The following is a 19,148-nucleotide window of genomic DNA, read 5'->3' as shown; positions in this document are numbered from 1 at the left end:
GCGGCCACTTAGAGGGTCTATCCACAAAACAGGTCAGGTCCACCTGTATGTGCCGCTTGTGCTCCACACTAGCACCCTCCTTCCACCGACTGGGTCACAACCACCTATGGGCGAGTCTCCCGCTCTCAAATTATCCCCAGTGATTTCTAGGTTACTGGGGCCACACTCTCAGTGATCCCACAGTTCCCAGAAAGCACTCACAGACCCAACACACAATCCACCAGGATTCTTTATTATTCCGGACAGGTGGAGGCAACAAACTAATAGCGTTTATTGCCATAAAAAATTAGAACAATGAACAAAAAAGGTGCAAACAGTAACAAGTAACTGAAATATGGATCAATTATAACACTAACTAAACATTTGTTTACTTTCTAAAAAGTACCTGGCGAGATCAGGCAATATGCTGCTCACAGATTATCAAATATAACTGATCACAGGGCTCAGCAAAGAGATCTGTCTCTCTTTTCTCCCTGGCTAAGACTAGAACAAGCCAGTACACTCCAAATGAAATTGAGCTCCTGTGCCGATCAGAGCCCTGAACAACAATTTTGAAAATATACTGCAGACTGCCTTTCCAAAAGGCTTAAACAAAGAAAACAGCCTTGGTTCTGCAGCAGATTCAAAACATAAACATGCACCACCTGCTGGCTAAACTAAAGAAATACACTTCAGGAAATACCCAATACATTTTACAGGCTTAAAACACACTGTTCTGTCACACATTCCTCCTCAAGAGAGAGACCCCAGACTGCGGCCTCTACAGACCACTGATCAGGTCTCGATAGTCCAGTATCAGGGTGGTTCTGGCTCTTCCTTTCTAGACAGGTCATCAATGTTACCATGTTCACTGCCCTTCTGGTGCTTATAACAGAAGCTTTTACAACACTCAGTATGTGCTAACAATTTTAATCCTGTATGCTTCATTTTGTGAATAATAAGGAGTATCTTCTAACAGAAGCTTTTACCATGCTCAGCACATGTAAATGGTTTTACTCTTGTGTAGATTCTCTGGTGCTTTGTTAGCTGTGATTTATGAATAAAGCTTTTCCTACATTCAGGGCATGTAAACGGTTTCATTCCTGAATGGATTCTATGCTGCTTTGACAATAATTTCCAGCAACTGAAACTTTTCTTGCACTCCGTACTTTAAACTTGTCTCTCTCCTGGGTGCAATTTTGCATTTTTTGTGGAGCTTTCTTCCTGGTAGAAGCTACAGTCATGACCAGGACATGAAGATACTCTATTATCAGTGTTTTTCTGTTATTCTGTAATGTTTGCTTTATTGATACAGCTTTTCCCATATTCTATTCTTGTACACATTACAGTTTATTATTTTTCAGGTACTGCATTAGCTCTTTCTTCCTACTGAAATCTTTCTCATACTTAGAGCATGTAAAATGTGTCTCTTCTATACGTGTTTCCTGTTGTTCTTCTAGTTTTCCCTTTTGACTGACGTTTTTTTTCACAGTCTGTACATTTAAATAATCTCTCTTCAGTGTCAGATCCCTCTGGTAATGTCTCTGCTAAGAGTTCAGGTATTGGTTCACTATCCTGACACTCCTCTGGTAGGGTGCACACAGGGGCTCAACCTCTGGGGAACAGCGGTCAGCGCAGGTGAAACCTGGGGTTGTCTGGCCACCAAGCAGAACCTGGTCTGAGTACCGGGCTCGGCAACGCTCTACTTGGTACAAGAACTCACAGGTCTGACAGTTATGCACAGACTGCCTGATTCTGTAACGTTCGCCAAAAATTGTAAGTGCAAATTTAGGCATGTTCCCAATTTGTATGTGCAATTTAGTTGAATATCAAACCAATTAGTTGCAATAACTGGCTTTTTAACAAGTAATTATTGCCACTAATTGGATTCAATTGGGACCAATGTGCCTAAAATTTATGCACATTCCAAAAAGGGGTCACAGAAATGGGACGGTCAAGGGTGTTTAGGGCATGGCTTTGAGTTAGATGCATAATTACAGAATAATGGTGCTCCATGCATACATTTACACTCATTTTCACTGGTGCAAATGGTCGTGCCTAAGTTTACATGTGACTATCTTCTTAAGCATGTATTCTATAAACCACACTTAACTTTAGGCGTGGCTTATAGAATACCACTGAAGCGGGTGTTTTTCAGTACAGATTTCTTATTCACCATTTATAGAATTTACCACAGAGCATGGACTTGGCATTGAAATAGTGCAAACTGAACTCTTATAAAGATAAATTCTATTTTGCAGTATTGTACCTAGGGTTTCCTGCAGTTCTGCAAACATCTTGTTGATCCTGGATAGATCAGTCTGCTTCACTTCAGTCAACTCCAAAGACACTGTAAACACAAATGCACTTCAGTACTTACTGTAAGCAGGAGTGGAAATCAATTATGGTGACCCTACCTTTGGCATAAAGCGGAAACCCCCAGATGCTGCATTTGAGTGTGGCTCTCAGATTCACGTGTAAACTAATGTCAATTAGCCACACATCTGTCCTACTCTCTATTCTATAACATGTGTCTAAATTTCATAGTGTACAACACCAAAAGGGGTGTGGCCATGGGAGGGGCATGGATGGGTCAGAGTCTTTCCTAGAAATTAGGCGTGATGTTACAGAAAACTTGCTTTTGTGCGTCTAACTGCCATCATTTATGTTTCAGCACTTACACCAGCTTTTGGCAGATGTAAGATGCTTATGCCCGAAGTTAGGTACAAGAAGTGTGATTGTTAAATAGGAAAAGGCTGGATATTTCCAGACTGCCTGTCTCCCTGGGAAAATGGCCCTTTCTAGGACTCCTTGGTTATCTTCCTTTGTGTCACCCTCCAGATGAGATCTTTCCGTGTGTCTCTATATTGTGATTTATTCTGGGTGACTTGTGTGCAGTGTGTATGTGTGTGAGTCCCTCCTCATGGATTCTCTTGGGGTGATGCCTACATGTTTCCCAGTGCTATAATATCAGTTAATGTAGCTTATATATTACATTTTATATGAAAAACCTGCCAAATCTGTTGAGATTAAACTGGAAATCCAGAGAGTGAATTTTCCCTATCTTCTGTTTTTTGCAGGATTGGAAGATTAGCTGACAACCCTCAGGTTCAGGAGTGGACTGACAGTGCTCTGGGCCCCTGTGCAGTAAGGGTCATAGGGCTCCCGCTCGGGTACTACCTGCACCCACCCCATCTGCACACTGTTCTCCCCCCCCCCCCCCCCCCCCACACACACACACACTAGTGTGCCCTCCCAGGTCCTACCTTGAAGGATCCTGTGCTTCTTTGGGGACAAGAAAGATCCCTACTCTTTCCTGCCCACTGCTGCTGCTCTGCCCAACGCTGCTGTGTTTCCAAAATGGTTGCTGAGACTTCCTGCTGTAGCCTCGCGGGTATCGGCAATCTTGCGAGACTGCCATAGGGAAGTCTCAGCAGCAATTTTGAAAATGCAGCGGTGCCGGGCAGAATAGTGGCAGCGGACAGGAAAGGGTGCGGATCTTTCCTGCCCCCGAAGAGGCCACTACACCACCATGGCCCTTTAAGAATGAATTGGGGGGGGGGAGCCTCTGGGACCTCGGGCACTGCCTGGTTGCCCGTATGGTCAGTCTGCCCCTTTTGAGGTCTGATCTAAGCACATCAAATGGACCATTTCTGTTCCATTTCTCACCATTTCTGATACTATCTGAGTACTCTGAGTGTAGCATTTTCATGTCTTCTGTAACCTTGGAGACTAAAACAGAAAAGGGAAGAAAACACCATTAGAGGTTATTTTACAAAACATATCTGAATTCCTGGGGAGCCAAATGCATCTCTTAGGTAGACATGGGCAAGGCATGGCCAGTTTTCAGAGGCAGACTTTTCTCTAGCTCAGGTTTTGAAGCACACAACAGCAGATGAACTGTGGCATTTTTGATTGTCACGAAATGTCTAGCCACCCACCTGGGGTTACCCCGCGGCCACTTAGAGGGTCTATCCACAAAACAGGTCAGGTCCACCTGTATGTGCCGCTTGTGCTCCACACTAGCACCCTCCTTCCACCGACTGGGTCACAACCACCTATGGGCGAGTCTCCCGCTCTCAAATTATCCCCAGTGATTTCTAGGTTACTGGGGCCACACTCTCAGTGATCCCACAGTTCCCAGAAAGCACTCACAGACCCAACACACAATCCACCAGGATTCTTTATTATTCCGGACAGGTGGAGGCAACAAACTAATAGCGTTTATTGCCATAAAAAATTAGAACAATGAACAAAAAAGGTGCAAACAGTAACAAGTAACTGAAATATGGATCAATTATAACACTAACTAAACATTTGTTTACTTTCTAAAAAGTACCTGGCGAGATCAGGCAATATGCTGCTCACAGATTATCAAATATAACTGATCACAGGGCTCAGCAAAGAGATCTGTCTCTCTTTTCTCCCTGGCTAAGACTAGAACAAGCCAGTACACTCCAAATGAAATTGAGCTCCTGTGCCGATCAGAGCCCTGAACAACAATTTTGAAAATATACTGCAGACTGCCTTTCCAAAAGGCTTAAACAAAGAAAACAGCCTTGGTTCTGCAGCAGATTCAAAACATAAACATGCACCACCTGCTGGCTAAACTAAAGAAATACACTTCAGGAAATACCCAATACATTTTACAGGCTTAAAACACACTGTTCTGTCACACATTCCTCCTCAAGAGAGAGACCCCAGACTGCGGCCTCTACAGACCACTGATCAGGTCTCGATAGTCCAGTATCAGGGTGGTTCTGGCTCTTCCTTTCTAGACAGGTCATCAATGTTACCATGTTCACTGCCCTTCTGGTGCTTATAACAGAAGCTTTTACAACACTCAGTATGTGCTAACAATTTTAATCCTGTATGCTTCATTTTGTGAATAATAAGGAGTATCTTCTAACAGAAGCTTTTACCATGCTCAGCACATGTAAATGGTTTTACTCTTGAGTAGATTCTCTGGTGCTTTGTTAGCTGTGATTTATGAATAAAGCTTTTCCTACATTCAGGGCATGTAAACGGTTTCATTCCTGAATGGATTCTATGCTGCTTTGACAATAATTTCCAGCAACTGAAACTTTTCTTGCACTCCGTACTTTAAACTTATCTCTCTCCTGGGTGCAATTTTGCATTTTTTGTGGAGCTTTCTTCCTGGTAGAAGCTACAGTCATGACCAGGACATGAAGATACTCTATTATCAGTGTTTTTCTGTTATTCTGTAATGTTTGCTTTATTGATACAGCTTTTCCCATATTCTATTCTTGTACACATTACAGTTTATTATTTTTCAGGTACTGCATAAGCTCTTTCTTCCTACTGAAATCTTTCTCATACTTAGAGCATGTAAAATGTGTCTCTTCTATACGTGTTTCCTGTTGTTCTTCTAGTTTTCCCTTTTGACTGACGTTTTTTTCACAGTCTGTACATTTAAATAATCTCTCTTCAGTGTCAGATCCCTCTGGTAATGTCTCTGCTAAGAGTTCAGGTATTGGTTCACTATCCTGACACTCCTCTGGTAGGGTGCACACAGCTAACACCAAGGCTGTGTGATCTGCAAAGGCCTTTAACATATTTACATGAAAGGAACACTGCTTTCTGTCATGAGAGTCCATAGATATAACATAGTTTGTATCATTTAGGTGCCTTATGACCTTGTAAGGTCCCACCCAGTTAGCCTGAAGTTTATTCTGACATACTGGGACTAAAACAAGTACCTGCTGGCCCTCATGAAACTCTGCTTCAGGCCTTATGATCATATTAGGTCTTTTGCTTGTTTTGGGCTGCTTGCAAGTTATCTCTGACAAAGCCCACAAGGTCTTCTAATCTCTGTCGCATATTAACTACATATTCAATTACAGGTGTGTCAGAGGTATCAGCTTTTCCCTCCCAATGTTCTCTTATTAGGTCAAGGGGCACTCTAACCCTTCAATAGCTCAAATGGGGAGAACCCAGTGGACTCCTGAGGTATTTCTCTGTATGCAAACAGTAGGTAGGGTAAATATTTTTCCCAGTCATGGTCTCCTGATTCTACGAAAGTCTTTAACATATACTTTAATGTCCCATTAAATCTTTCCACTAACTCATTAGTTTCAGGGTGATATGGTGTGGTACATACAGATTTTACTCCACAGTGTGTAACCCTGGCAGCGCTATAGAAATGCTAAGTAGTAGTAGTAGTAGTGTGCCCACAGATGCTGGATCAGCTCAGACATAAACTGTGTCCCTTGGTCTGAGAGTATTTCTCGTGGATATCCTACCTGGGAAAATATTTCTAGCAGGGCAGTGGCAATTTTCTCTGATTCTATGGAGGATAAGGCTACCGCTTCAGGATATCTGGTAGCAAAGTCCAGCACTGTCAGTATATATCTTTTCCCAGTCCGGCTAGGGACAGCTAGAGGCCCCACTATATCCACAGCTATTCTCTCAAAGGGCTCACTGATAATGGGTAAAGGTTGAAGGGGAGCTCGGGGGTGATCTTGGGTCTTGCCCACTCTTTGGCACGCATCACAGGTTTGACAATAGTCAAAAGCTCATCCCTTGCTTTGCCTGGGGAGCAGTGGGGACCTTTGGTGCACGCTGTTGACGTGAACGAGCACACTAGGGTTGAGCCTGAGTAGGCTGACGAGCTGAAAGCTTGTACCTAGGTCTAAGATAGTAATAGGAATTCCTCCTTGACTTGCCAAAACTCCTCCTAGCTGAGGAGGCTGATGCAGAAGGCGTCCGGTGGGAGAGAGAAGAGATGGTATCGTGTGTGTTTTTTTTTAGTTTGGTCTGCGACCTCCTCAACCGTCTCTCCAAAAGGATTATTGCCCTGGCATGGGGCATCCATCAACCTCTGCTGAACAGAATGTTCCAAGTCAGAAACACACAGACATGAGAGTCTGCACATTGCTATACTTTGAGCAGAGATCCTGGATGCTACGTCAAAAGTGTCAAATTTAGGCGTGTTCCCAATTTGCACATGCAATTTAATTAAATAACAAGTCAATTAGTGCCCATAAATGGCTTTTTAACAAGTAATTATTGGCACTAATCAGATTTAATTGGGACCAACTTGCGTAAAGTTAGGCGCAGGATCCATGCCTAAAATTTACGCATTTTCCAAAAAGGGGTCACTGAAATGGGAGGGCCATGGGTGTTTCAAGGGGGAACAGGGGCCTGGCTTCAAGTTACATGCATAATTACAGAATAATGATGCTCCATGAGTACATTTACACATTTTCGTTAATGCAAATGGCCGTGCCTAATTTTACGTGCGACTGTCCACTTACGCGGATATTCTATAAGCCACACCTAGGCTTGGCTTATAGAATACTGCTTAAGCAGGGTGTTTTTCAGTACTGATTTATTAGGCACCATTTATAGAATTTACCACAGAGCGTGGACTTGGCATTGAAACAGTGCAAACTGAACTCTTATAAAAATAAATTCTATTTTGCAGTATTGTACCTAGGGTTTTCTGCAGTTCTGCAAACATCTCGTTGATCCTGGATAGATCAGTTTGCTTCACTTCAGTCAACTCCAAAGACACTGTAAACACAAATGCACTTCAGTACTTACTCTAAGCAGGACTGGAAATCAAATATGGTGACCCTATCTTTCAAAGCGGAATTCCCCAGATCCTGCATAGGTTGCCCAAATTTTGGTGTGGATCCCAGATCCACAAGTAAACTAATTAGACTTCCTGCGGTAGCCTTGGGAGCCTTGGCAGTCTTGCAAGACTGCTGCAGAGAAGTCTTAGCCACTATTTTAAAAATGCAGCAGTGCCGGGCAGAGTAGTGACAGCGGGAAGAAAAGAATGGGGATCTTTCCTGCCCCCGCAGAGGCCACTAGACCACCAGGGCTCTTTAACATGAGTCTGGGGGGGGGGGGGGCTGTAGATTGCTGGGGGGGGAGGAGAGCCTCTGGGCTCTCGGGCACTACGCTGTTGCCTGTATGGTCAGTCCGTCCCTGCTCAGGTCTGATCTAAGCACATCACATGGACCATTTCTGCTCCATTTCTTACCATTGCTGATACTGTCTGAGTACTTTGAGTGTAGTATCTTCACGTCTTCTGTAACCTTGGACACTAAAACAAAAAAGGGAAGAAAACACCATTAGAGGTTATTTTACAAAATATATCTGAATATTGCATTCTATACTGGTCACCACATCTCAAATCTCAAATCAAATCAACTTATGCATCCAGCTTCTCCTACATAAGCACACAATTGTGGAATGCATTACCAAAAGCCGTGAAAACAACGTTCAACCACCACTTCCGGAAATCATTAAAAACCAACCTGCCAATCCTACTTAAGTGCCCAAACCCTGTTACACAACGAAACCAAAGCTTGTAATGGACATTGCATAACTCTTCCTATCTACGATTCTCCCAATGTGTCTATAACACATGAACAATGAACATGAACAATGGCTTAAAAAAATATAGCAAGTCTCAATGCAAACTAGACATTTGCCCTGTTAGCCTAATAAGAGCCGCCCCCAAACAATTCAAGAAAGACTTGATGGACCAAATAAACCACAGACTCCTAAACGGTTTATTCCCCACTAACAAAGGAAATATCCTACTCACCCCTCTGCAAAAAGACGCTAAGAAAAGCACAATGGACCTAACTATCGACCAGTTGCATCTATTCCACTCATAACCAAAATAATGGAGGGCATAGTCACGAAACAATTCAATGATTACCTAACTAAACACTCAATTCTACATGAGTCACAATCAGGATTTCGATCAAATCACAGCACCGAAACTTTACTAGTGGCGGCAATGAACTCATTCAAAAAAACAATTGCTACTGGGAAGAACATACTCGTACTACATGTCAAGCGCCTTCGACATGGTTGATCACGAAATATTACTTCATATACTAGAATACTTCGGAGTCGGAGGCCCAGTCCTTAAGTGGTTCGAGGGATTCCTCACCACCAGATCCTACCAAGTTATAATAAACGCCGAAAGATCACCTCCATGGATACCAGAATGCGGAGTTCCTCAAGGTTTCCCCCTTTCACCAACCATCTTCAACCTAATGATGATACCTCTAGCCAAACTTCTAGCCAATCAAAACCTTAACCCTTACATATATGCAGACGATGTCACGATCTACATCCCGTTCAAACACAATCTTAACGAAATCACCAACAAGATCAACCAAAGCTTCAGAACCATGCACAGCTGGGCAGATTCATTCCAGCTAAAACTCAAGGCAGAAAAAACTCAATGCCTAGTACTCACCTCCCAATACAACACAAACGATTACTCCTCTATAACCACACCATACTGCACCCTTCCTATATCAGAAAACCTGAAGATTCTTGGAGTTACCATTGACCAAAACCTCACTCTCGATACCCACGAGAAGAACACGACAAAAAAGATGTTCTACTTGATGTGGAAACTCAAAAGAGTTAAGCCTTTCTTCCCGAGAAACATTTTTCGTACCTTGGTACAATCTATGGTAATTAGTCACTTGGATTACTGTAACACTCTGTATGCTGGCTGCAAAGAACAGACTATTAAGAAGCTCCAAACAGCCCAGAATACCGCAGCCAGACTCATATTTGGAAAGACCAAATACGAGAGTGCGCAACCTTTAAGACAAAAACTCCACTGGCTTCCACTCAAGGAACGTATTGAATTCAAGATCTGCACGATCGTACACAAGATCATTCACGCAGATGCCCCACTGTACATGTTTCACCTTGTGGACTTACCGCCCAGAAATGCCAAGAGATCAGCCCGCAAATTCCTCAATCTGAACTTCCCCAGTTGTAAAGGACTTAAATAGAAGCAGGCATACGCCACTACCTTCTCCTACAGAAGTACACAGATATGGAACGGGTTACCCCCAGCCCTAAAAACTATGGACAATCTAAGCAACTTTCGCAAATCTCTGAAGACACATCTCTTTAATAGAGCCTACAAAAAGACCCCTTAAAGACACAAATCACCTCCTGAACTATCCTATTCTAACACCATCTTCTCTAACTCCTCATCCATCTTCTGCTTACTTTTGATTGTATCCAATATCCTGTTATGACTCTGTCATAACAACACTCTGTAAGCCACATTGAGCCTGCAAATACAGTAGGTGGGAAAATGTGGGGTACAAATGTAACAATAATAATAATAACCTTATTTGACCACAGCATCACTTTGTATTTGTTCTTTACCGGAGATGGCGAATGCCATTACGGCACTATGTAAGCCACGTTGAGCCTGCAAATAGGTGGGAAAATGTGGGATACAAAAGTGACAAATAATAATAATCTATATAAATAAAAATGTAAATGTTCGTTTGTTCAAAATCTTAAATCTCCGAAAGTTCTTCACCGATTGCTTTCAAATTTGGACACAACGTTGCATTCGAATACGCGCATGTTTTCATATACCTACTATTATATAGATGTCACAGCTGTCGTACTCACGGACCAGAAGCAGTGCGACGAGTAATTGCAAATCAAACTGAGGAAGAACGGCCATCAGCGAACGAGCGAAACACACAAAGAATGGCTCAAATACGTGCCGAGGAAGCAGCAGAGCGATGTGCAGCCAGACTTGACGATGCACGGTTGCGAGCATGGCGATCGCGTTCTGCAGCTTCAGATCTGCTTCGTTCTCAACAGAATCAATGCGACAGGCTGAGAGTGGCTTAAATCTCCGAAAGTTCTTCACCGATTGCTTTGAAATTACGCGCGTGTTTTTATATACCTACTATTATATAGATGTCACAGCTGTCGTACTCGCAGAGCGGAAGCAGTGCGACGAGTAATTGCAAATCAAACTGAGGAAGAACAGCCATCAGCGAACGAGCGAAACACACAAAGAATGGCTCAAATATGTGCCGAGGAAGCAACAGAGCGACGTGCAGCCAGATTTGACGATGCACGGTTGCAAGCACGGCGATCGCGTTCTGCAGCTTCAGATCTGCTTCGTTTTCAACAGAATCAACGTGACAGGCTGAGAGTGGCTTAAATCTCCGAAAGTTCTTCATCGATTGCTTTGAAATTTCGACACAATGTTGCATTCGAATACGCGCGTATTTTTATATACCTACAATTGCAAATCAAACTGAGGAAGAACGGGCATCAGCGAACGAGCAAAACAGACAAAGAATGGTTCAAATACATGCCGAGGAAACAGCACAGCGAAAAACATCGCTCGAGGCTCTTGATCGATCATTGCAAGATTTGCGTGGAAACATCAGACCATTTGGGAACACATTAATATTGCTTGCAGGAGATTTCAGGCAAACATTACCTGTAGTTCCTCGATCGACACCAGCAGACGAAATAAATGCTTGCCTAAAATACTCTACTTTGTGGCAACACGTAAAGACGTTAAACTTAACTACAAATATGCGTGTCCAGCTGCAAAATGATCAATCAGCTCAGATATTCTCACATCAATTGCTGAAAATTGAGAACAGAAAGGTGCCGGTTGATCTGACCTCAGGACGAATTTCATTGCCTCATAACTTCTGCAATTTAGTGACCTCAAAAGAACAATTGGTTGAAAAAGTATTTCCCAATATTCAAACTAATTATAAGAATCATGATTCGCTGAGTGAACGAGCGATTCTTGCGGCCAAGAACAAAGACGTCTACGAACTGAACAATATTATTCAGTCTAACATTCAAAGCGAGCCACTCACATACAAGTCCGTCAACACTGTTCTAGAAACAGATGAAGCGCTTAATTATCCAACAGACTTTTTCAATTCACTCGAGCTGCCAGGGATGCCACCGCATGTACTGCAATTGAAAATCGGCGTGCTAATTATCATGTTGCAAAAGCTCACCCAGCCAAAGCTTTGCAACCGCATGCGGCTTGCAGTAAAAAAATTAATGAACAATGTCGTACAAGCAACAATCTTGACAGGATCTTTCAAAGGTGAACATGTCCTCATTCCTCGCATTCGTATGATTCCATATGCCATTTCAATTTAACAGATTGCAATTCCCAATTTGATTGGTGTTTGCAATCACCATCAACAAAGCTCAGGGCCAATCTTTACAATTCACCCGTTTACATCTACACACGGATTGCTTCTCACATATACAATTATATGTTGCATGACCTACAGTTGGCAAACCAGACAATCTCTATCTCTGCACACACAATGGAACAACAAAAAATATTGTATACCCACAAGCATTGTGAAATTAAACATATTAGAAACGTGCGCTTCCTCCTTTCTTTCTTTTTCATTTAACCAGACTGAGCCACAGCAACGCGTGGCCGGGTAGAGCTAGTAATAAAAAAATGATATAGTGGAATTAGACAAGGTACAGAGAAGGGCGACGAAAATGATAAAGGGGATGGGACAACTTTCCTATGAAGAAAGGCTAAAGTGATTAGAGCTCTTCAGCTTGGAGAAAAGACGGCTGAGGGGAGATATGATAGAGATCTATAAAACTATGAGTAGAATGGGTAGATGTGAATAATCTTGTTTACTCTTTCCAAAAATACTAGGACTAGGGGGCACACAATGAAGCTACAAAGTAGTAAATTTAAAACAAATTGGAGAAAATATTTCTTCATACAACATGTAATTAAACTCTGGAATTGATTGCCAGAGAATGTAGTAAAAGCAGTTAGCTAAGCAGGGTTTTAAAAAGGTTTGGATGACTTCCTAAAGGAAAAGTCCTTAGACCTTTATTAAAATGGACTTGGGGAAAATCCACTGCTTATTTCTAGGATAAGCAGCATAAGATATATTGTACTGTTCTGGGATGTTGCCAGGTACTTGAGACCTGGATTGGTCACTGTTGGAAACAGGATGCTGGGCTTGATGGACCTTCGGTCTGTCCCAGTAAGGCAAAACATATGTACTTATGTAACTGCTGAGGGGCCAAATGCATCTCTTAGGAAGACATGGGCCAGGCATGACCAGTTTTCAGAGGGAGACTTTTCTCTAGTTCAAGTTTTGAAATATACAATAACAGATGAACTGTGGAATTTATGGTCTTTGTTTCTTCCATTTGGAATCAGCACTACAGGGTCATGGGAACAGAATTAGAATTGTGAGCACTCCCCAGGTTGACTGAAAAGTCAGATCTAATCTTTGTTTTACCCATTGTATATATAGATTTTTATCCAGAACATATTAGGAAAATCAATGGGACAATCAGAACTATATCTCCAACTGCAGCAAAAGAAGATAACAAGCTAGAGCCACCTTCCAGGGATCAGGTCTCTGAGCAGCTGTGTTCTTACCTGGCTGTCACTGCAATAGAAGATATTGGTGCCAACATAGGCAGTCGGTGGCCCAACTGTTTGGGGAGGCTATAGGGGGTGGGGTTAGGGGTGGGGCCAGGGGCAGAGCTTACATCCATAACTGTCTGACAACACACATCTCTCTTCCCTCCCCTCTATGTCCAGCAATTTCTCCTCTCTCCCTGAGCCCTGTCCTCCCATCCATATCCATCTATGCTCCTCTGTCCCCTGCCCCTCCATTCATCCCTATCCAGCAATTCCCCTCTCTCCCTGAGCCCTGCCCTCCCATCCATGCTCCTCCATCCCCTGCCTCCTCCATTCATCCCTATTAAGCAATTCCCCTCTCTCCCTGAGCCCTGCCCTACATACATGCTCTTCTGTCCCCTGCCCCCTCCATTCATCCCTATCCAGCAATTCCCCTCTCTCCCTGAGCCCTGCCCTCCCATGCTCCTCTGTCCCCTGCCCCCTCCATTCATCCCTATAAAGCAATTCCCCTCTCTACCTGAGCCCTGCCCTCCCATCCATGCTCCTCTGTCCCCTGCCCCCTCCATTCATCCCTATCCAGCAATTCCCCTCTCTCCCTGAGCCCTGCCATCCATGTCCAGATGGTCCTCTCTCCCTTGCCCTCCCGCTCCCATGTCCAACTGCCTGCCTGCCTGCCCTGGCGCCCTCTTCTCCCCCCCAAGGATCCTTTTTATTTTATTTTAATTTAACTGACCTCCGAGTCCGACCACATGGGCAGCAGTGTCACTGAAAGCGCTCCCCTCCCGAGTCCCGACGTCTCTAGCAGAAACTTCCTGATTCGTTCATTCTCGCGGGATACTGAGAATGAACAAATCAGGAAGCTTCTGCTAGGGACGTCGGAACTCGGGAGGGGAGCGCTTTCAGTGACGCTGCTGCCCATGCGGTCGGACTCGGACGGAGGTTAGGTAAATTTAAAATAAAAGAAAAAGGATCCTTGGGGGGAGAAGAGGGCGCCAGGGCGGGCAGATAAGTGGCGGTAAGCATGGCGCGGCGGCGCCCTCCAGAGGTTGGTGCTCCCTGCCATGCTTACCGTGTCGGACCGGCCCTGGATCCAGGTGAGGTCAGGTTGGGGACCGTGCTCCGGATACCGGGGAGGCAGTGGAGGCTCATCGGGTTGGCTTGCAGCTGGGGTGGCTTAGCCTCCCCAAGCCTCTTATACCGGGCGCCTATGGGTGCCAAAGGCAGGAGCAAGTTGGTATAACTCTTGCTTTCCAACTTTTAGAGGTCAGTGGAAAGGGATATAGGAGGGATTGCTTTGGATGGATGGCAGAGTGGGTGGGTGGTTCTGGTGCCCATCTAGGTCACCAGGGATCTCTGGTAATCTGAAATGAAGTGCTACAGTTCACTTCAGGTCACCATTCTGCTTTCTTGCTGCATCTTTACTTCAGCTCTGAGCTGGTGTAGAGATTCAGCAGCAATATTTTATTCAGTTCTTCGTATGCTTTTTGCATACCAAGTGCACTGTTTTTCCCATGTTAAAATTTCTTACTACCTCATGAGAATAAAATTTGTACAGAAAATTCAGGAGGATACCACTGAACTAAAGAATAACACAGCTTACTACTGCACCGGGGCCTGAGTAGCTTCATGCATATATCATGGGGACAGGGTCAGACAGCACACTCTCATTGTGTTCCTGTACCTCTGGTCTACGATTACTAATTTTCCCCTTATAACATGATCCAAGGAAATAAGAAGGACCTGAAGGACTGGAGGAAATGATGGAGAAGAACACGTGAAAATGGAAAAAGGGGGGGGGGGGGAGATGAACCTACAGGAAAGAAGAAGACACTAACGGGCTCATTTTCAAAAGAGAAGGACGTCTATGTTTCGACACAAATCGGAATCTGGACGTCCTTCTCACAGAAATATCCAAATTGGTATAATTGAAACCCGACTTTGGACGTCTCCAACAGCAGTCCATCGCAAGGACGTCCAAATTTTAAGGGTGTGTGTTGGAGGCGTAACAAAGGCGGGACTTGGGCGTGCCTAACACTTGGACGTCTTTGACCCATAATCGAAAAAAGCAAGGACGTTCCTGACAAACACTTGGACGTTTTTACCCGGACGTGTTTTTTTATTGAATAAGGCACAAAAAGGTGCCTGAAATGACCAAATGACCACTGGAGAGAATCGGGGATGACCTCCTGTTACTCCCCCAGTGGTCACTAACCCCCTCCCACCCTCAAAAAATATCCTTAAAAATATTTCATGCCAGCCTCAGATGTCATACTCAGGTCCATGACAGCACATGCAGGTCCCAGGAGCAGTTTTAGTGGGTACTGCAGTGCACTTCAGACAGACGGACCCAGGCCCATACCCCCCCCCCCCCACCTCTTACATTTGTGGAGGAAACAGCAAGCCCTCCAAAACCCACCACAAGCCCACTGTACCCATATATAGGTGTCTCCCTTCACCCGTAAGTGCTATGGTAGTGGTGTACAGTTGTGGGTAGTGGGTTTTGGGGGGCTCAGCACACAAGGTAAGGGACCTATGTACCTGGGAGCATTTTATGAAGTCCACTGCAGTGCCCACTAGGGTGCCCAGTTGGTGTCCTGGCATGTCAGGGGGACCAGTGCACTACAAATGCTGGCTCCTCCCACGACCAAACGACTTGCATTTGGATATTTTTAACATGGACGTCTTTGGTTTTAAAAATCACTGAAAGTCAAAGCTGTCCATGTCTAGGGATTTCCAAATCTAGGGACGTCCAAATTTAAGGATTTGGACGTCTCTGATGGTATTTTCGAAACAAAAGATGGACGTCCATCTTTTTTTTAAAATACGGGTTTCCCTGCCCCTGCATTTGGATGTTGTACAAAGACGTCCAAATCGCAATGTACATTTCTTTCAAAAATGCCCCTCTAAGGGTCCCTTTTTCTAAGGTGCACTAATGGATATAGTATGTTTCTTTCCTTCACTATTCTCCATGATGGGGGAATTCTGCTCAAACTATTTACAAATATATTGTGCAGAATTTTGCAATCTTTTTTTTTTTAGAATATTGTGCAGCTATGGAGAAGCCATTTCTTCCCACCATCCAGGCAGCCAGGGCAGGATTAAGGCATATGCAAAATAAATACATGCCTAGGACCCAACTGTTAAGGAGGGGCCCTCGCAGAATTGTAATTCAGTGGTTCCCAAGATAAGATTTGTGCCCTGGTAAATCCAATGTGGAGTGCAGGAGTAGCTTTGTGACCAGAGTACTGGGCTTCATTTACTTATTCATTCATTATTATATTCTACAATTATCCAAAAACAAATCTCAGTTCAATGTGGCTTACAGTTTATAGTTAGGAGAAATTACAGTAATGTTTTACAATTACAAAGCAATACAGAACATCAGTAACATGTATATCATGATATTTAGGGGTGCCTGGTTCAAATCCCACTGCTGCTCCTTGTGACTCTAGGCAAGTCACTTAACCCTTCATTGCCCCAGGTACAAATAAGTACCTTTATATACTATGTAAACTGCTGTGAATGTAGTTGCAAAAACCACAGAAAGACAGTCTGTTAAGTCCCATTTCCCCCTTTTCCTAATTGAGATTCTATATGGAATGTTGCTACTATTTGAGATTCTGCTGCTACTATTTGAATGTTACTAGGAGTAGCCTAGTGGTTAGTGCAATGGAATGTTACTACTAGTTGAGATTCTGTTGCTACTATTTGAGATTCTACGTGGAATGTTGCTAGTGGAGGAGTAGCCTAGTGGTTAGTGCAGTAGACTATGATCCTGGGGAACTAGCTTCAATTCCCACTGCAGCTCCTTGTGACTCTGGGCAAGTGACTTAACCCTCCATTGCCCAAGACACAAATAAGTACCTGTATATACTATGTAAACTGCTTGGAATGTAGTTGTAAAAACCACAAATAGGAAGTATATCAAATCCCATTTCCCTTTCCCTATTTGACATTCTTAACATAGTAACATAGTAAATGACGGCAGATAAAGACCTGTACGGTCCATCCAGTCTGCCCAACAAGATAAACTCATTTATTTGTTATGTGATACTTTATATGTGTACCCGAGTTTGATTTGTCCTTGCCTTTTTCAGTTCATGGAATGTTGCTTCTATTTGAGATTCTACATGCTGCTAGTGGAGGAGTAGCCTAATGGTTAGCGCAGTGGGCTGAGAACCTGGGGAACTGGGTTCAGGTCCCACTGTAGTTCCTTGTGACTCTGAGCAAGTCACTTAACCCTTCATTGCCCCAGGTACAAATAAGTACCTGTATATATTATGTAAACCGCTTTGAATGTAGTTGCAAAAAAAACATCAGAAAGGCAGTATATCAAGTTCCATTTTCTTCCAGCCACCAGGAGGAACTGGTGAGCAGCAGAAACATAGCCAGGTTGTGACACCAGGGGGAGTGGAGAGTCACACGCACGCATTGCGTAGGTATGACGACTGCCTGAAAAACAGGCACTGGTGCTGTTCAAAGTCCATTTGGGGGAGCAGTTGCTCCCCTGACACCCCACCTAGCTATCCAACTGGTGAGCAGCATGTCTTAGCAGCCATTTCTTCCTCTTCTAGTTTACCTCTGCAGTCAAAATCACACTGGGTTCCATTTGTGGGAGCTTTAAAATGTATTTATATTGCAATGAAAGTTGTGTGTGGGGGGGAATAGGGGGGCTAATTTTGCTGCTGGTAATACTTACACTTCACAAAAGACACGATGATCAGGATTAGCAACAGTAGCAGAGAAATTATCAGTAGAACACAAAATAAAGCAATGGGCTTCTTGTCCCTGCCCTTCTCCATAGGAACCTCATAAATGTCGAGAGCTGGAAAGAGAGGTAGCAATACATATCACACAGAGTCAGGAAAACACAGACAAGCTCCTGTAATAAAGCATGCATTAGTACTGTGCATCTTGATGCAGTAAACTATGACATGGACATGTCTGTAGTGTTCAAAAATGTGCACTGACAAAAAAAAAAGCACACACCACTGCGGTAAGCTACCGCCTTTTTTCCCCCTTTGCTATCAATGCACGAGCCATTCCCTGATCAGGGCTGATGAAGACTGGCTCAATCACTGACAAGACAAGAAAAAACAATTCGCTTTCCCTCTTTAAAGATGCTATCTGGTCCCGAGTTAAGGCACCTCTGACCAAGGCATTCCAGGCTTAGGCACTAGGGATGTGCATTCATTAATGAATATTTAGGGGCCCTTTTACAAAGTGGCAGGAAGCCAACCTAAAAGGGAAGAACCGCCGGTCCACCGCAGCAGCCCAACAGTAGCTCCCACCCCCAGCGCGCGACATTTCTGGTGCTATGAAAATATTTTTATTTTTATTTTTGTAGTGCTGGTGTGTACCCAGTGGTAATTGAGCAGTGTCACATGCTGCCTAGTTACCACTGGGGTAGAGCGGGAGCCCTTACCGCCCCTCAATGGGTGGCGGTAAGTGCTTCCACCTGAAATGGGTGTGCGGCAAGTGCTTCACTTGCAAGACGTCCATTTCTTTTTTTTTAAAGACCCTGCCTTTTACCTGCTGTGGTAAAAGGGGGACTCGGCATGCATCAAAAACAGCGCAGGCCCCCTTTTGCCACAGCTTTGTAAAAGGACCCCTCAGTTAGTTTAAGTGCCTTAAAACTTTTAAGAGTTCTTTTAATAAGCTGCGATAGAAAGTGGCCTTTAAATTCCTATGCACCAAGGTCATTTTTACCAAAGCAGTAAAATGGCTGATTTTCTATTTTTATATTAATGGCCATGCACTAATGTTGTATTAACACACAACCATTAAAAACAATTACCGTGCACGGTAATCCTGCGCTAATCAATTAGCGTGTGGCAATGTAGATTTGCCGGTAAATGAGAACCTGGAAAGTCTAAACAGGGCTAAACAGGACTCTGCAGCCCATGTAGGTGACATGAGCCAGGTACACGCACAAGTGGTAGATCTGATATTT

At 43.8% G+C, this 19,148-nt stretch overlaps 1 protein-coding gene across 6 annotated transcripts in view; it reads right to left on the bottom strand.

Annotated features, from left to right (window-relative positions):
- Positions 1-19,148, bottom strand: part of LOC115466322 (CD209 antigen-like protein B) — a 351,731-nt gene that overhangs the window by 255,337 nt on the left and 77,246 nt on the right. For 2 of the 6 annotated variants that reach the window (XM_030197492.1, XM_030197493.1), the window contains exons 3-7: positions 17,895-18,020; positions 7,991-8,053; positions 7,435-7,515; positions 3,649-3,711; positions 2,249-2,329 (exon numbers count right to left, since the gene is read on the bottom strand). In XM_030197492.1, coding sequence (XP_030053352.1) covers positions 2,249-2,329; positions 3,649-3,711; positions 7,435-7,515; positions 7,991-8,053; positions 17,895-18,020 — 414 coding nt within the window. The remainder of the gene's footprint in view (positions 1-2,248; positions 2,330-3,648; positions 3,712-7,434; positions 7,516-7,990; positions 8,054-17,894; positions 18,021-19,148) is intronic. The other 4 variants (XM_030197496.1, XM_030197497.1, XM_030197494.1 and 1 more) reach the window with 4 other exon arrangements.

This window comes from Microcaecilia unicolor, chromosome 3, assembly GCF_901765095.1.
Source record: "Microcaecilia unicolor chromosome 3, aMicUni1.1, whole genome shotgun sequence".
Classification (NCBI taxonomy): Eukaryota; Metazoa; Chordata; class Amphibia; order Gymnophiona; family Siphonopidae; genus Microcaecilia; species Microcaecilia unicolor.
The sequence above is the reverse complement of the archived record's forward strand: the minus strand, read 5'-3'. Positions and strand labels throughout refer to the sequence as shown.